General features: G+C 46.8%; 1 protein-coding gene across 1 annotated transcript in view; it reads right to left on the bottom strand.

Moving 5' to 3' along the window:
- The window catches only part of LOC141079538 (anoctamin-9-like), a 107,246-nt gene that overhangs the window by 42,734 nt on the left and 45,598 nt on the right, over window positions 1–18,914 (bottom strand). The window contains exon 2 of the mRNA XM_073565349.1: window positions 9,832–9,891. Coding sequence (XP_073421450.1) covers window positions 9,832–9,891 — 60 coding nt within the window. The remainder of the gene's footprint in view (window positions 1–9,831; window positions 9,892–18,914) is intronic.

The following is an 18,914-nucleotide window of genomic DNA, read 5'->3' as shown; positions in this document are numbered from 1 at the left end:
AGATCTCCCCAGAGTGGCTCAATGATGTTGAGGTCAGGAGACTGAGATGGCCACTCCAGAACCTTCACTTTGTTCTGCTATAGCCAATGACAGGTCGACTTGGCCTTGTGTTTTGGATTGTTGTCATGTTGGAACGTACAAGTACGTCCCATGCGCAGCTTCCGGGCTGATGATTGCAAATTTGTCTCCAGTATTTGCTGATAACATGCTGCATTCATCTTTCCTTCAACTTTGATCAAGTTTCCTGTGCCTTTGTAGCTCACACATCACCAAAACATCAGCGCTCCACCTCCATGCTTTACAGTAGGAATGTTGTTCCTTTCATCATAGGCCTTGTGTCAGAGACACCGCACTACACTTGCTCATAGAGCCAGTGCGCGTGTCCTGAGTACAGAAGCAGTGCTAAACGAGGTACAGGAGGAATAAACAGACGGGAGGTCAGACAAAGCCAAAGGTCATACACAGGATCACAGTACAGTACCAGGGATGAGACAGAGCGGATAATCAGGGCCAAGCAGAGATCAAAACCAAACAGACATAGGAGGTACCAGGCAGAATCCAAAGCGATATCCAGAGAACAGACCGAGTCATACACAGAGAATCAAGTAACCAGAACACAGCACAAACACACTCAGGGGTCACCACACAAATGCCAAGGGCAAGAGTATAACTGACAGGGATGGGAGCGTCCTGAGGCTATAAGAAGCCTCCCCCAGAACCAGGGAGAGGCCACAATCATAGCCCCAGGTGTACAGGTAAGCCTGCATCGGGATCACAACCTTTAACCCCAGAAATGCCAGTCATCAGCACTGGTTCCAAACATTAACCCCATGTGTGCGAGTCAAACCCGCACTGAGATCATGACAGTACCCCCCTCTCAACGGGGGGCCTCTGGACCCCCAGGCTTGCCCGGGTACTTAGCATGGAAAGCCTGTACCAGGCGATCAGCATGCATCAACCGGGCCGGTACCCAGGACCTGTCCTCCGGTCCATACCCCTTCCAATGAACCAGGTACTGTACCGACCGCCGTACCAACCTGGAATCTACAATATGACCAACCTCGTACTCCACCTGCCCCTCGACCAAAACAGGAGAAGCAGCAGACTCGGAGTCTCCCCGGACTGCTTCAAAAGGTTTCAGTAGAGATTTGTGGAAGACGTTAGGGATCTTGAAAGAGGGTGGAAGGCACAGCCTATACGCCACTGGATTGATTTTTTCCACAATCTTGTACGGGCCAATGAATTTGGGTCCTAACTTGGCTGACGGAATCTTTAACTTAATGTTTCGCGTGGAGAGCCAAACTTTCTCTCCCACCCGAAACATGGGACCAGGTGTTCGTTTCCTGTCCGCGAAATACTTATACCTGCCTTGAGACCTGGATATACGCCGCTGGACTTCTGCCCATGTATTTTTTAACCACTGAACAGAGTCCTCAGCCCCGGGGCACCCCGAATCCAGACGAGAAAACTCACCGAAGTGAGGACTGAACCCATAGTTAATCAAGAAAGGGGACCTACCAGTGGATTGACTCACCCGACTATTGAAGGCAAATTCAGCTAACGGCAGTGCATCGCACCAGTCACTCTGTCTAGCAGAGGTTAGACACCTGAGGATCTGTTCCAGGGACTGGTTAGTGCGCTCTGTCTGCCCATTGCTCTCAGGATGGTATGCAGACGAAAAGGACAGAGACATACCTAATTTTTTGCAGAAAGCACGCCAAAACTTAGCCACAAACTGCACACCACGATCAGACACCACATTCAGGGGTACCCCATGCAACCGGATCACATGCTGCACAAACAACCTGGACAACGTCTCAGCTGACGGTAGTGCGGACAGGGGTACGAAATGAGCCTGCTTAGAAAACCTGTCCACCACTACCCATACCACTGTATTACCCTTAGATGGAGGGAGATTGGTAACAAAATCCATGGATAAGTGAGTCCATGGCCTTTCGGGCACTGCCAAGGGTATCAGCTCCCCTGCCGGCCGGCTATGAGAGCTTTTAGAACGAGCGCAGACCCCACAACCAGCAATGAATTTTTTTATGTCCGAACCAAGGGTAGGCCACCAAAAGATCCTAGCCACCGCCAGACGTGTGGCTGAAATACCAGGGTGAGCACTCAGCTTGGATTCATGGAACTCCTGCAAGAGTTTCAGGCGAAGTTGCTCTGGGACAAACAACTTCCCCTCCGGCTTGGCCGCCGAGGCCTGCGACTGTGTCCCCTGAATCTCCCGTTCCAATTCAGATGAGACCTCTGCTATCACAACCCCAGGGTGAAGAATGGAGGACGGTGGCTCAGGGGGCGACACCGGCTGAAAACTACGTGATAAGGCGTCAGCCTTGACATTCTTAGACCCTGGAAGAAATGTAATTGTAAACTGAAAACGGGAAAAAAAAAGTGACCAACGGGCTTGTCTGGGCGTTAGTCTTTTAGCAGACTCAATGTACGACAAATTTTTGTGATCCGTGATCACCGTAACCGGGTGACTGGCCCCCTACAAAAAGTGCCTCCATTCTTCAAACGCCAATTTGACCGCAAGAAGCTCTCTATTGCCTACGTCGTAATTTCTTTCCGCAGCAGAGAACTTCTTGGAAAAGAAAGCACTTGGCCTGAGGTTGGTTAGAGTGGCAGGCCCTTGGGACAATACCGCCCCCACCCCCACCTCAGAGGCATCCACTTCCACGACAAATGGTTTGGACGGATCTGGCTGCACTAACACAGGAGCAGACATAAAACATTTTTTCAGCGTCGCAAAGGCCGCTTTTGCGAGCGAGGACCAATTTCTCACATCCGCACCTTTGCATGTTAGATCCGTGAGAGGTTTGACCACTTGCGAAACCCCCCGGATAAATTTGCGGTAATAATTGGCGAACCCCAAGAAGCGCTGAAGATCCTTAAGATCTCGGGGTTGCACCCAATCCTCAATGGCCTGCACCTTCTTGGGGTCCATGCGAAAACCCTCACCGGATACAATTAACCCCAAAAAGGACAACTCTTGTACACAGAATACACATTTTTCCAATTTGGCATACAAATGATTTTCTCTCAGCCTTTGGAGCACAGTTCGTACATGTTCCAAATGAGAATACTTGTCGGGGGAATATATCAAAATATCATCTAAGTAGATAACGACAAAACGACCAATGAGATCCGAGAATACCACGTTGATGAAATTCTGAAATACGGCAGGGGCGTTGGTAAGACCAAACGGCATGACTAAATTTTCAAATAGTCCCTCGGTCGTGAGGAACGCGGTTTTCCATTCATCCCCCTCTCGGACCCTTATCAAATTATATGCCCCCCGAAGGTCCAGTTTAGAAAACCACTTTGCCCCTGATAGTTGGTTACATAAATCGGGAATCAACGGAAGGGTGTACGTATTCCGTACAGTAATTTGATTAAGCTCCCGGAAGTCGAGACAGGGACGTAACCCGCCATCTTTTTTCTTTACAAAAAAGAAACCTGCCGCCACAGGTGAGACTGAAGGACGTATGTGTCCTTTGCGCAGACTTTCAGAAATGTACTCCTTCATAGCCAAGCGCTCAGGACCGGACAAATTAAACAGACGGGCTTTGGGTAATTTAGCCCCTGGGACCAGCTCAATAGCGCAGTCAAAGTGTCTATGTGGCGGTAACGTCTCGGCCTCGCTTTCGGAGAATACATCTTTGAAGTCCTTCAGGCATTCCGGAATACCTTCCAGCTCGACAGATGATACAGACACAGATTTAACAGGTTCAACCAACAGTGCGGCTTTATCATATAACTCAAAATCATTAAACCCCCATTGTACAATCTCCCCCGTTTTCCAGTTAATAACTGGGTTATGGTGTTGTAACCAGGGCATGCCCAACACCAACCCTGCAGGTAGATTGTCCAGCACAAAACAACTTATGTTTTCCACATGAGTAGCGCCCACTCTGAGCGAAAACACATCAGACATAAAGCGAATTCCCTTCTTAGTGAGGGGAGATGAGTCAATGGCCATCACCTTGATCGGAACCTTGAGCCTAACTGTCCCTATCTTGCAGTGTGTGACCAATTGGGAGTCAATAAGATTAATAGATGATCCGCAGTCCACAAAGGCTGTAGAGGAAAAAGAACTACCATCCACAAACAGTTCCACAGGCAGTACTACTTTAGAAAACGAGGAAAATGGTACCTGAGGGTCTGAGCAGCCTCCCCGTTGACTACCCAGACCTAGTCGTTTCCCGCCGACCGGGTTTGAAGACGGGCAATTCGGGCACTCCCTTTTCCAATGTCCCGTTTTACCGCAGTAAAAGCATAACTGCTTGTCCTTCCGGCGTTTCCTCTCCGTATCCTTCAGGGAGAGGGCGCCTACATCCATGGGCTCAGGGGCAGTCTCTTTTCCACTGGGGAATAATGGAGTATCCACCTGCATCACCCCTCTGGCCCGCAGCCTGCGGTCCATCCGGACGGCCTGGGTCATGGCGTCCTCGAGAGAGTTAGGTGGGGGATGTAACGCCAAGGCATCCTGCAGCCGCTCGGACAAGCCTCTGCGAAAGAGTCCACGGAGTGCGGCGTCGCTCCAAGAGACCTCTGCCGCCCAGCGGCGGAACTCAGAACAAAACCACTCAGCTGTGTGTTTCCCCTGACAGACACTCATCACCATGTCCTCTGCCAATCGCACTCGGTCAGGTTCATCATAAATGTGCCCGAGGGCCTCAAAGAATGCGTTCACTGACATACGTTCAGGAGCAGAGGAAGACAGAGAGAAAGCCCATGCTTGCGGAGCCCCCCAAAGTAGGGAAATAATGACCCCCACCCTCTGGAACTCATCCCCGGAGGAGCGGGGCCTTAGAGAAAAAAAAAGCATGCATCCTTCTCTGAAAGACCTGAACTCCTTTTTATCCCCTGAGAAAAGGTCTGGTACGGTAATTTGACCGGAGATTCGGGGGACGCTAATGACACATCCCTACCCCCAGAACCAGAAGCCCCTGCATCGACAGCCCTGCACAGTAACCACCAACTGTTGCTGGGTATGGGCCATCGTGCGTTGTTCCACATTGAGCTTATGGAACATTTGGGTCAGGTGCTTGACCTGATCAGCCAAGGCTTGTATGGGATCCATGAGGATAACACACACTTTTTTTTTTTTTTTCTTCAGAAAAAAAAACCCCAAAAACTGAAAGGGTCAGTTATAATGTCAGAGACACCACACTACACTTGCTCATAGAGCCAGTGCGCGTGTCCTGAGTACAGAAGCAGTGCTAAATGAGGTACAGGAGGAATAAACAGACGGGAGGTCAGACAAAGCCAAAGGTCATACACAGGATCACAGTACAGTACCAGGGATGAGACAGAGCGGAAAATCAGGGCCAAGCAGAGATCAAAACCAAACAGACATAGGAGGTACCAGGCAGAATCCAAAGCGATATCCAGAGAACAGACCGAGTCATACACAGAGAATCAAGTAACCAGAACACAGCACTAACACACTCAGGGGTCACCACACAATGCCAAGGGCAAGAGTATAACTGACAGGGATGGGAGCGTCCTGAGGCTATAAGAAGCCTCCCTCAGAACCAGGGAGAGGCCACAATCATAGCCCCAGGTGTGCAGGTAAGCCTGCATCGGGATCACAACCTTTAACCCCAGAAATGCCAGTCATCAGCACTGGTTCCAAACATTAACCCCACGTGTGCGAGTCAAACCCGCACTGAGATCATGACACCTTGTTGACCTCTCTCCAGGTGAAACAATTATGGTTGTGGCCAAAAAGTTCAATTTTGGTCTCATCTTTCTAAATTACCTTGTTCCAGAAGTTTTGAGGCTTGTCTCTGTGCTGTTTTGCTTATTGTAGGCGAGATACTTTGTGGCATTTGCACAGTAATGGCTTTCTTCTGGCGACTCAACCTTGCAGCCCATTTTTCTTCAAGTACCTCCTTATTGTGCATCTTGAAACAGGCACACCGCTTGTTTTCAGAAAGTCCAGTATTTTAGCTGATGTTATTTGTGGGTTTTTCTTTGCATCCCAAGCAATTTTCCTGGCAGTTGTGGACAATAATTTTGTTGGTCTATGTGACCGTGGTTTTGTTTTTACAGCGCCCCTGATTTTCCATTTGTTAATCACAGTTTGAACGCTGCTGACTGCCATTATCAATTCCTTGGATATCATATATATTGGATTTATGTTACCTTTAGTAGCCATTGAAACCAATTTGTGTCAAATTCTATGCATGTTATCAGGCCAAAATCACCAGGGTATATGAACTTTTGATCAGGTTCATTTCGATGTTTTGGGTTGTCATTATGATTTAAAAAGAGAAACCTTAGTAGATTGACAATAAATGGCTTCACCCAACCACTAACCATGAGTGGAGAAAAATTTGTGGTGTTATCATTCATATTCTCTGAAAAAAGGTCAAGAAAGCAAAAATTCTGCTGGGGCATGTAAACTTTTGAACACAACTGTATATACCACAAAACTGGCATGAAAACAAAATCACAAATTATGATACTTTGTGCACACCTTATTAATGCAATAATTTCTTCCAATATTATACCACTCTCATCAAAATATATCCTGAGCATAGCCGGGAGTGGTCTCATCTCCAACAACCCGACACAATTACTATATTTTATGCCTGAAATTGGCATAAATGATAGTACAAATTTACAGTAGCCGATAGTCTGGCATAGATGTGGCTTTCTGGTGTGCAGACAGAGATGGGTCAAATTTATTAGCAAACCTGTGTGTCTGAACAAAGTAGGCGCTTGTTACTCTACCTAACTGAATATTAACAATGACATAGGAATCAGCAGTCTTATGTAGATACTTATAGCTGGCATTTATTGACTGATCGCTATGGATGATCACAAATTTGTTAAAGGGAATAGTTCTGAAATTTCTTGCCAAAAATAGAAAGGCAGCACTCACCATCCAGTAAAAAAAGGACGCAGGTATCGCTGTGGATGACGCAACCCACGCCCTCCAGGGACCATGTTTTTATTGAATATCTACAAAAGGGACACTTTTTTACTTGACGGGGAGTGCCACTTTTCCTATCTTTGAAAATGAATCTACATCTACAGCATTACTTTTTTAGGTTGAGCGCCATGACGCATGTAGAGTCATATGGTATGTGCTGCAAGTCTTAATTAAGGAGCTCCGATTGTGCCAAATCATTTATTTTTGTGCTTTCATGGTATGGTTCTGATACTTTGGTTACCACTAGATTTTAGTTTGCACATAGGTCATATGTTCTTGATACGTTGGCTCTTCTATACGGTACTTTGGTTTATTTCAAAACATGTCTACTCTACTGGAATGTCCGAGAGACTTCTGAAAAAAAAAATAGGCTAGTCTCCAAGATCACTGCTAATAATTTTAAAATTACACTGGTCAACAGCATTTTTGGTGCCAAAGATATTTCATCGAATTTAGGGTATTTTTGGGGTGCTGATTCTGAATATGTCATCAGTTTTGCCAGATTGGCTCAAGTTTTTGAGATTTTTGGTATCTTATTTATAGCACTTGTTGGTAAATGCGACGCATCATCTCATTAATTTCTTTGGATTAGTACTTGAACTGAGCAGTTCTCAATATAGTTTTGTGTTAATTAGTGTTCTAAAAGTTTGTTCATAGCTTGATTTTTGCACTAACTTTATGTTGTTGTCTGTTTTCCAGTGAAAAGCATGAACTCATCATGAAGAAGTTGTCTTAACGATCCAGACTCATTCTGTTACATTTGTGGTGAATATACACTGCCAAAACATAGAAGAAACATAACACACTTCGTAAAAAAAGTGTATTTTGCCTATTTTGGGGTTATGCTTGGGGACCAAGACAAGTTTTGGGCACCACACATAGTGTGCAAAGCATGTATCGAATTATTACGAAAATGGAGCAAAGGACAAAGAAAAAGCTTCAAATTTGGTGTTCCAATGGTGTGGAGAGAGCCAAAAAATCATCATGATGACTGTTATTTATGGTAAACACAGGTACAGGCACATCTTCACAATGAGGGACAGGCCTTCTTGCAGATTCCATGTTACTCCCATTTTCGTTTCTTATGCTTATTGAATCCTTGCACTTGCACTGCACAGAAATAACAGTCATCATGATGATTTTTTGGCTCTCTCCACACCATTGGAACACCAAATTTGAAGCTTTTTCTTTGTCCTTTGCTCCATTTTCGTAATAATTCGATACATGCTTTGCACACTATGTGTGGTGCCCAAAACTTGTCTTGGTCCCCAAGCATAACCCCAAAATAGGCAAAATACACTTTTTTTACGAAGTGTGTTATGTTTCTTCTATGTTTTGGCAGTGTATATTCACCACAAATGTAACAGAATGAGTCTGGATCGTTAAGACAACTTCTTCATGATGAGTTCATGCTTTTCACTGGAAAACAGACAACAACATAAAGTTAGTGCAAAAATCAAGCTATGAACAAACTTTTAGAACACTAATTAACACAAAACTATATTGAGAACTGCTCAGTTCAAGTACTAATCCAAAGAAATTAATGAGATGATGCGTCGCATTTACCAACAAGTGCTATAAATAAGATACCAAAAATCTCAAAAACTTGAGCCAATCTGGCAAAACTGATGACATATTCAGAATCAGCACCCCAAAAATACCCCAAATTCATTAAAATATTTTGGACACCAGAAAAAAAATTTTTTTTCGTTGACCTGTGTTATCATTGTCTCTTCTGCTTACACAGTATTGCTTACATGCTACATGATAGTGGCCCACATATGAGGCATTGGGGCATTGTGGCTGGACCTAATATATGGGCAACAAGCTGTTTGGCAGCATTGTGTAAAAAGTGATTTTAATACAGTAATACCTCCCCAACCAGTATTTGCGTAAAGGGAATGTGTCACCAGCTTTTTATACATGAAAACAGAATAAACGAGAGACCCTGATTCCAGTGATGTGTCATTTACTCATCTGCGTAGTGTAGCTTTGATAAAATCACTGTTTTATCAGTAGGAAGGAGATCATCATTAGAGGTCTAGTAAACCAGGTAGTCTTCCATATTCATTTTCTCTGTATAACCTCACCCACACCACTGTTTGGCTGCTTTCTGTTTACACTGTGCATAGGCAGAAAGCCACCAATCATTGGTGTGGGCGGGTTTATACAGAGCTCAACATTCAAAGAACTGATAGATTTGCAGAAGAGAAAACAGTCATTTTGTCAAACTAAGCTGCCAAGTGATATATCACTGGAATTTAGGTTGTCTGCCTCTATATTTTGTTACTTTCAGTTGGGGCAGCTAAAACCTAGTGACACATTTCCTTTAAAATTGTCAAATAGAAAAGCATTTCGCTGATGAATAATGGGTCACCCGTGGCCATAGGCCCTTGGCCCTATTCCCAATACCAAATTTATTGTGTGTGTGCTATATTTATTTTGCTCTTTTCGGTGTTGTATTCTTCGGCAGGTATCAAACTTTTTACAGGACTGGAGAGAGCATCACACTTCAAAACAATCTAGATTTTCATATTCTGGATGGAGGTCAACTTTTAAACAAGGCCCCAAATGTCATATCGTTGATTATTAGCTACAAAAGTTGTCTCATATAAATCAATTCTGTTTCACAAATTTCTTGTCTGCTTATCACCGGCACAGGAAAAAGCAGAAATGTGCCAGGTGGAGTTGGAAAGAAGCCACAAAGTATGTAGAAGGAACATGTGTAATATTATGGGATTGCATGCATCACATATACCAACATTTTTGCCAGTCTTTAAACATTTTTGGAAGCATACTGCAAAATATTTTTTCAAAGTTACAAATCATAAACCATCTAAAAGTGTCCCTAAAATACAAATTATCTGTACACTTACTGCGTATATCAGTGGATCCAAATGTAGTAAATGATCCTGCCATGGCGTCCTCACAGGTTCCTGAGAAAAAAATAGTAGGAGGGTCAAACTTTCTGAGGTCAGATACCATGAGAGAACATAGTAACAAAAGGGAAAAAACAAAGGCAAAGTCAGGTCACGGTCTGAGTTCAGAATACCAGGAGAACAGCGGATCAGACCAAAGGGGCTGAGAAAACAGATGGTCAGAACGAGGTCCAAAGTCAGCAAGACATCAATGAACAGAGCACAGAATTACTAGGCAAACTGCACCACTGAGACAATGCAACGACTGGCAAAGATCTGGGGCTGAGAGCTCAGCTAAGTAGCAAGGCAATTATGAAAAACAGAGAGCACCTGCAAGAAGGTCAGCACCTCCCTGTCTTGGATTGGACGGCTGAGCTGTCAATCAAGATACCGACAGCTCAACACACCCCTGCACTTGATGGGAAGTCAGAGCTCTCTATCAACACACTGACAGAGATGTCACTCATTGTTCCCATGACACACTGAGGGGAGGAATTGGGGAAACTTTCTTACCAATATTGCATACTTGTCTATAGAAGCATTTCTTTCCCATACACATCTCTGTACACTTAAAAGGGAGGTTGAAAACTAACATTGATCTTAATCCTATATGTCTGCCTATTTAATGTAATAATCTAATTGCTTTTCTATGTACGTTAATTAAAAAGTCCCTACCCTTCCCTCTCTAATCTAACTGCTTTTTTTAAAAAAAATTTACATCCAGTTTGATAACATTTAGTTTGAAAATCCCCAGTGCAGGCTGGGATACTCAAACGAGACTTCATCAGGGCCCCGAGCTGCTGTCGCAGTGTGTCCCTACCCTGAAATGAAGCATCATCAGTGACATCCGTTTCAGAGGTTGGGCTAGATCCTGCTCCCACTGAGCTTACATTGGTTGTCAATTCCACATATGCTCAGTGCGAGCTCCTTTGTCACTGGGCAGTATTCTCTTCTTTGCACAGTGACAGTGCGCTCCCTCACTGGTTCTAATGAAAAGCGAAGAGTCAATAAGAGAGTGCAATGTCAGTGTGCATTGTAAGCACTGAATGTGGCAGGCAAGGGGAGCAGATACTAGCCCTTGAAATAGACCTCACTTTCGGGGTTGGGGCTGGAATTTGTTAACAATACAGCCCCTATTGTGGTAAGGGAATGGTAATTCATAGTTGTCAATTTATATGTTTCTAGTAATTCCAAGAAACAAATATACCATTCTGTACATCAAATAACCATATTCTTAAAAAAAAAAAAAAAAGTAACAAGAGTGGTTGTGAACAAGGACTAAAGCTGATCAAGGACATATGCAGCAGCTAAATGAACCGCTTCAACCATTTCAATCATAAGGAAAAATTGGGCCACACTGTTTATTGCCAACAACCAATAACTTTCAAATCATCATTCAACCATGTGAATGAGCCCAAAGTTCCATGTAAAAAGGGCCAATGTCAGTGCCGTGAGATAGTTGCAGAGCTAAAACTGCAAGAAACCACTTTCAAATGCCTGCTTTCCAAATTATTTTTTTTCATTCAAGGGCAATTATTTGACGTTTATAATTTTGCATGGTTGTTCTGTAATTAAGTGCACTTATAATACAAAGGATATGTGCACTGGATTATTAGGTGTGTGATAGTAGGACAAAGGAAAAGTGTTATTGTATAAGAAGGTAGCGTGCCTGAACAGGACTGATCAAGTGGTGAAAAAGGGGACAAATAGAAAGAGCAATAATATCAGTGGCACAATGTATCAGGGATCTGTGGGACAGATTATATAGTCCATCATGCTTTGGTATTACAAACAACCCAGGGGACTTCAATACAGAGGGCTGTATCGTGTAAACTGGGGATGTGTCTGGGTAAATAAAGTGAAAGATCACAAGAGGCGCCCATGACCCTCACTTGCTAGACTATACACGATTTCAATAGAAATGTCACTTTAACACTTCAAAATTCTTACTAAATAAGTTCTCCTCCTAAATTCATATTAAGAAAAGAAAATCAGTAAAGCTACTGATAAGTTAATTTTTGCAAATAACCCTTTAATTATTATTCCATAGAAGTTGTGTGGTTATATTCTTAGGGGGTAGGTGAATGACTATTGCAGGGAGGTATGTTATAGTCATGGGGATTGATTAATTATAGTGGTTTGAAAAAAACCACTATCTTGTAATCCGAACGCTGCTAACTTATTCTTCTTCTTATTATAGTGGTTTGAAAAAACCACTATTGTAATCCGAACGCTGCTAACTTATTCTTCTTATTATTATTAAGTTGATTTCCGCAATTAATGCGGCCCGAACCGCTACACGCACAGACTCCGTTGAGGTGTCGTTTCGAAGCCAGCGTCCATGAGAGGTGTGCTAAGTATTTTTCGTGTCGATCGGATTTGTAGTTTTTGCGCAATTTGCGTTTGAAAATTTTTTTTCCCGTCATTGGAATGCACTGTCTCCAATGCTTTTCAATAGGAAATGGCAAAACGTGCCCTGAGGCGATTGAAATGACAGTTGAGCTCATTGATATGCGCAGGCAGACCCAGTTACTATGCCAACGCCTACGAACGTCACATGACATCTCCAGAACAGAGATTCTGCCACATAATATCAGCCCTTAAAGCGAAACCCACAGCACAAATGCAAATCTAGCTTCATCACATGACTAGAGTTGAGCGATACCGTCCGATACTTCAAAGTATCGTATCGGATGGTATCGGCCGATCTTTAAAAAAAGTATCGGTATCGCCGATTCCGATACCGGAAGTCCCATTCAAGTCTATGGGACTTCCGGTATCGGAATAAGAAAAACCCTTTCCTGCCCTTGTACAGCCTCTCTGGGGTCTGTACGGGCCTTTCGGGGGGCTGTGCCGGCCTGCCAGGGGGTCTGTGCAGGCTCCGGTGGTCTGTGCCGGCCTGCCGGTGGTCTGTGCAGGCTCCGGGGGCTGTGCCGGCCTGCCGGGGGGCTGTGCCGGCCTGCCGGGGGGCTGTGCAGTCTCCGGGGGGCTGTGCCGGCCTGCCGGGGGGCTGTGCCGGCCTGCCGGGGGGCTGTGCCGGCCTGCCGGGGGGGCTGTGCCGGCCTGCCGGTGGTCTGTGCAGGCTCCGGGGGTCTGTGCAGGCATCGTCCGATGGGACTACAAGTCCCATCGGGCGATGCCTGCTACCATGACAGTGATTGACACATTAGCCAATGATGGGACAGTAGTAGTCCCATCATCCGGCTAATGTGTTAAATGTAAAAAAAAAAAAAAAAAAAAATTACATGCTACATACATACAACATGCATACTACATACATGCTACATTCATACTACATACTACATACATGCTACATTCATACTACATGCAACATACATACTACATATATACTACATGCATGCTACATACATACTGCATGCTACATACATACCACATATATACTACATACATACTACATGCATGCTACATGCATGCTACATGCTACATACATAACACATATATACTACATGCATGCTACATACATACTACATGCTACATACTACATATATACTACATGCATGCTACATACTACATGCTACATACATACTACATATATACTACATGCATGCTACATACATACTGCATGCTACATGCATGCTACATACATACTACATACATACTACATGCTACATACATACTACATATATACTACATACATACTACATACATACTACATGCATGCTACATGCATGCTACATACATACCACATACATAACACATATATACTGCATGCATGCTACATACATACTACATGCTACATACATACCATATACATACTACATGCATGCTACATACATACTACATGCATGCTACATACATACTACATGCTACATACATACTACATATATACTACATGCATGCTACATACATACTACATACATACTACATGCTACATACATACCACATATATACTACATACATACAATACATTCATACAATACATACATAGACATACAGTACATATAACATAGAGTAACATACTTACCAATACTTGTCACATTGTTCCCCGAAGCCATTGTCTTTCCGGAATAAATATTAACATAACAAACCACAAAAATACTCACCCACGATCCGAAGCAGTCCACGAGTGTGTCCCACGACGATCTTGGGTAGAGAACGGCAGCATCAGATGATGCTGCCGTTCTCTACGGGCTGCAGGAATCCAATGACGGAAGGTAGGTATCCTTCCGCACTGTATTCCTCCGCCACTTAAAAAAAAAAAAAGTCCCTAGTCTCACTTTATGCCATTGCTGTGTGGGAAATTCCCACGCAGCAATGGCATAAAGTGAGACTAGGGACTTTTTTTTTTTTAAGTGGCGGAGGAATACAGTGCGGAAGGATACCTACCTTCCGTCATTGGATTCCTGCAGCCCGTAGAGAACGGCAGCATCATCTGATGCTGCAGTTCTCTACCCAAGATCGTCGTGGGACACACTCGTGGACTGCTTCGGATCGTGGGTGAGTATTTTTGTGGTTTGTTATGTTAATATTTATTCCGGAAAGACAATGGCTTCGGGGAACAATGTGACAAGTATTGGTAAGTATGTTACTCTATGTTATATGTACTGTATGTCTATGTATGTATTGTATGAATGTATTGTATGTATGTAGTATATATGTGGTATGTATGTAGCATGTAGTATGTATGTAGTATGTATGTAGCATGCATGTAGCATGTAGTATGTATGTAGCATGCATGTAGTATATATGTAGTATGTATGTAGCATGCATGTAGTATATATGTAGCATGTATGTAGTATGTATGTGGTATGTATGTAGCATGTAGTATGTATGTAGCATGCATGTAGTATATATGTAGTATGTATGTAGCATGTAGTATGTATGTAGTATGTATGTGGTATGTATGTAGCATGTAGTATGTATGTAGCATGCAGTATGTATGTAGCATGTATGTAGTATGTATGTAGTATATATGTAGTATGTATGTAGCATGTAGTATGTATGTAGCATGCATGTAGTATATATGTAGTATGTATGTAGCATGCATGTAGTATATATGTAGTATGTATGTAGCATGCATGTAGTATGTATGTAGCATGCAGTATGTATGTAGCATGTATGTAGTATGTATGTAGTATATATGTAGTATGTATGTAGCATGCATGTAGTATGTATGTAGCATGCATGTAGTATGTATGTAGCATGTATGTAGTATGTATGTAGTATATATGTAGCATGCATGTAGTATGTATGTAGTATGTATGTAGCATGTAGTATGTATGTAGCATGCATGTAGTATGTATGTAGTATTTTTTTTTTTTTTTTTTTTTTTTAACATTTAACACATTAGCCGGATGATGGGACTACTACTGTCCCATCATTGGCTAATGTGTCAATCACTGCCATGGTAGCAGGCATCGCCCGATGGGACTTGTAGTCCCATCGGACGATGCTTGCACAGACCCCCGGACATCAGCACAGCCCCCCGGCAGGCCGGCACAGCCCCCCGGCAGGCCGGTACAGACCCCCACAGGGTGCACAGACCACCGGCAGGCCGGCACAGCCCCCCGGCAGGCCGGCAGAGACCCCGGGCAGTCCACACAGCCCCCCGGCAGGCCGGCACAGCCCCCCGGCAGGCCGGCAGAGACCCCCGGAAGGCCCGAAATGACGGCGCATCATGATGCGCACACACCGCGCATCATGATGACGTCAGGCCGTCAATCAACTGAACTTCCGATTCCGATGCCGAATTCCGATATTGAAAAAATATCGGAAGTCGGTATCGGAATTCCGATACAGCAAGTATCGGCCGATACCCGATACTTGCGGTATCGGAATGCTCAACACTACACATGACACATGCCCCTGAGAGAGAATGTGTGCGCCAAAGTGGATTTAGAAGCCCAGTGAGCCAAACTAGCTCTTAAAGGGCCAACGTGCCAAAGTGATTGTTAAAGGGCCAGCGCACCCAAATGAGTCTTAAAGGGCCGACACACCAAATCGGAGACTGAGTCACCCCGGCCTCCAAATCGGAGGCTGAGCCACCCCGACATCCAAATCGGAGGCTGAGCCACCCCGGCCTCCAAATCGGAGGCTGAGCCACCCCGGCCTCCAAATCGGAGGCTGAGCGACCCCGGCCTCCAAATCGGAGGCTGAGCCACCCCGGCCTCCAAATCGGAGGCTAATCCACCCCGGCCTCCAAATCGGAGGCTGATCCACCCCGGCCTCCAAATCGGAGGCTGATCCACCCCGGTCTCCAAATCGGAGGCTGATCCACCCCGGCCTCCAAATCGGAGGCTGAGCCACCCCGGCCTCCAAATCGGAGGCTGAGCGACCCCGGCCTCCAAATCGGAGGCTGATCCACCCCGGCCTCCAAATCGGAGGCTGATCCACCCCGGTCTCCAAATCGGAGGCTGATCCACCCCGGCCTCCAAATCGGAGGCTGAGCCACCCCGGCCTCCAAATCGGAGGCTGAGCGACCCCGGCCTCCAAATCGGAGGCTGAGCGACCCCGGCCTCCAAATCGGAGGCTGAGCCACCCCGGCCTCCAAATCGGAGGCTGATCCACCCCGGCCTCCAAATCGGAGGCTGATCCACCCCGGTCTCCAAATCGGAGGCTGATCCACCCCGGCCTCCAAATCGGAGGCTGAGCGACCCCGGCCTCCAAATCGGAGGCTGAGCCACCCCGGCCTCCAAATCGGAGGCTGAGCCACCCCGGCCTCCAAATCGGAGGCTGAGCCACCCCGGCCTCCAAATCGGAGGCTGAGCCACCCCGGCCTCCAAATCGGAGGCTGAGCCACCCCGGCCTCCAAATCGGAGGCTCATCGACCCCGGCCTCCAAATCGGAAGCTCATCGACCCCTGCCTCCAAATCGGAGGCTCTTTGACCTCAGCCTCCAAATCGGAAGCTCAACGACCCCGGCCTCCAAATCTTACCCAGAGTGGCCCCACCCACCAAATCAGACCCAGAGAGGCCCTGCCCACCAAATCGGACCCTGAGGGGCCCCGCCCAGCAAATAGGACCCTGTGGGGCCCCGCCCACCAAATCGGACCCTGAGAGGCCCCGCCCACCAAATTGGACCCAGAGTGGTCCCGCCCACCAAATTGGATCCAGAGTGGTCCCGCCCACCAAATTGGACCCAGTGGGGCTCCGCCCACAAAATCAGACCCAGAGGGGCCCCTGCCACAAAATCAGACCCTGAGGGGCCACGGCCACAAAATCGGACCCTGATGGGCCCCAGTCACAAAATTGGACCCTGATAGGCCCCGGCCACAAAATCGGACCCTGAGGGGCCCCAACCACAAAATCGGACCCTGAGGGGACCCAACCACAAAATCGGACCCTGAGAGGCCCCGCCCACCAAATTGGACCCAGAGTGGTCCCGCCCACCAAATTGGACCCAGAGGGGCCCCACCCACAAAATCGGACCCTGACGGGCCCCGGCCACAAAATCGGACCCTGAGGGGCCCCACCCACAAAATTGGACCCTGAGGGGTTTCGGCCACAAAAATCGGATCCTGAGTGGCCCCGGCCGCAAAATCGGACCCTGAGGGGCCCCAGCCACAAAATCGGACCTTGAGGGGCCCCACCCACCAAATCAGACCCTGAGGGGCCCCGGCCACCAAATCGGACCCTGAGGGGCCCCGGCCACCAAATCGGACCCTGAGTGGCCCCACCCACAAAATCGGACCCTGAGTGGCCCCACCCACAAAATCAGGCCCTGAGGGGCCCCACCCACAAAATCAGACCCTGAGGCCAAAGTGGCCCCTGAGAGGCACCCACAGTTAAATCGTATCCTGAGTTGAAAGTCTTGCAGGGGTAGCAGGCAAGTCTCTCTTAAAGGGGCAGCCCGGGCACCATTTCAAACCACTATCTGTACTTCCTTCAGGAAATACACATCTAGTTCTTCTTATTATTATTATTAAGTTGATTTCCGCAATTAATGCGGCCCGAACCGCTACACGTACAGACTCCGTTGAGGTGTCGTTTCGAAGCCAGCGTCCATGAGAGGTGTGCTAAGTATTTTTCGTGTCGATCGGATTTGTAGTTTTTGCGCAATTTGCGTTTGAAAATTTTTTTTCCCGTCATTGGAATGCACTGTCTCCAATGCATTTGAATGGGGAAATGGCAAAACGTGCCCTGAGGCGATTGAAATGACAGTTGAGCTCATTGATATGCGCAGGCAGACCCAGTTACTATGCCAACGCCTACGAACTTCACTTGAACCCCAGCACAGAGCCTCTGCCACATAATATCAGCTCTTAAAGCGAAACTCACAGCACAAATGCAAATCTAGCTTCATCACATGACACATGCCCCTGAGAGAGAATGTCCGCCAAATTTGATTTAGAAGAAGCCCAGTGAGCCAAACTAGCTCTTAAAGGGCCAACGCGCCAAAGTGATTGTTAAAGGGCCAGCGCACCCAAATGAGTCTTAAAGGGCCGACACACCAAATCGGAGACTGAGCCACCCCGGCCTCCAAATCGGAGGCTGAGCCACCCCGGCCTCCAAATCGGAGGCTGAGCCACCCCGGCCTCCAAATCGGAGGCTGATCGACCCCGGCCTCCAAATCGGAGGCTGAGCCACCCCGGCCTCCAAATCGGAGGCTGAGCCACCCCGGCCTCCAAATCGGAGGCTGAGCCACCCCGGCCTCCAAATCGGAGGCTGAGCCACCCCGGCCTCCAAATCGGAGGCTGATCGACCCCGGCCTCCAAATCGGAGGCTGATCGACCCCGGCCTCCAAATCGGAGGGTGATCGACCCCGGCCTCCAAATCGGAGGCTGATCGACCCCGGCCTCCAAATCGGAGGCTGAGCGACCCCGGCCTCCAAATCGGAGGCTGAGCGACCCCGGCCTCCAAATCGGAAGCTGAGCCACCCCGGCCTCCAAATCGGAGGCTGAGCCACCCCAGCCTCCAAATCGGAGGCTGAGCCACCCCGGCCTCCAAATCGGAGGCTGAGCCACCCCGGCCTCCAAATCGGAGGCTGATCGACCCCGGCCTCCAAATCGGAGGCTGATCGACCCCGGCCTCCAAATCGGAGGCTGATCGACCCCGGCCTCCAAATCGGAGGCTGATCGACCC

Source organism: Dendrobates tinctorius, unplaced genomic scaffold (assembly GCF_039654945.1).
Source record: "Dendrobates tinctorius isolate UK_male_01 unplaced genomic scaffold, ASM3965494v1 ptg000677l, whole genome shotgun sequence".
Lineage (NCBI taxonomy): Eukaryota > Metazoa > Chordata > Amphibia > Anura > Dendrobatidae > Dendrobates > Dendrobates tinctorius.
The sequence above is the reverse complement of the archived record's forward strand: the minus strand, read 5'-3'. Positions and strand labels throughout refer to the sequence as shown.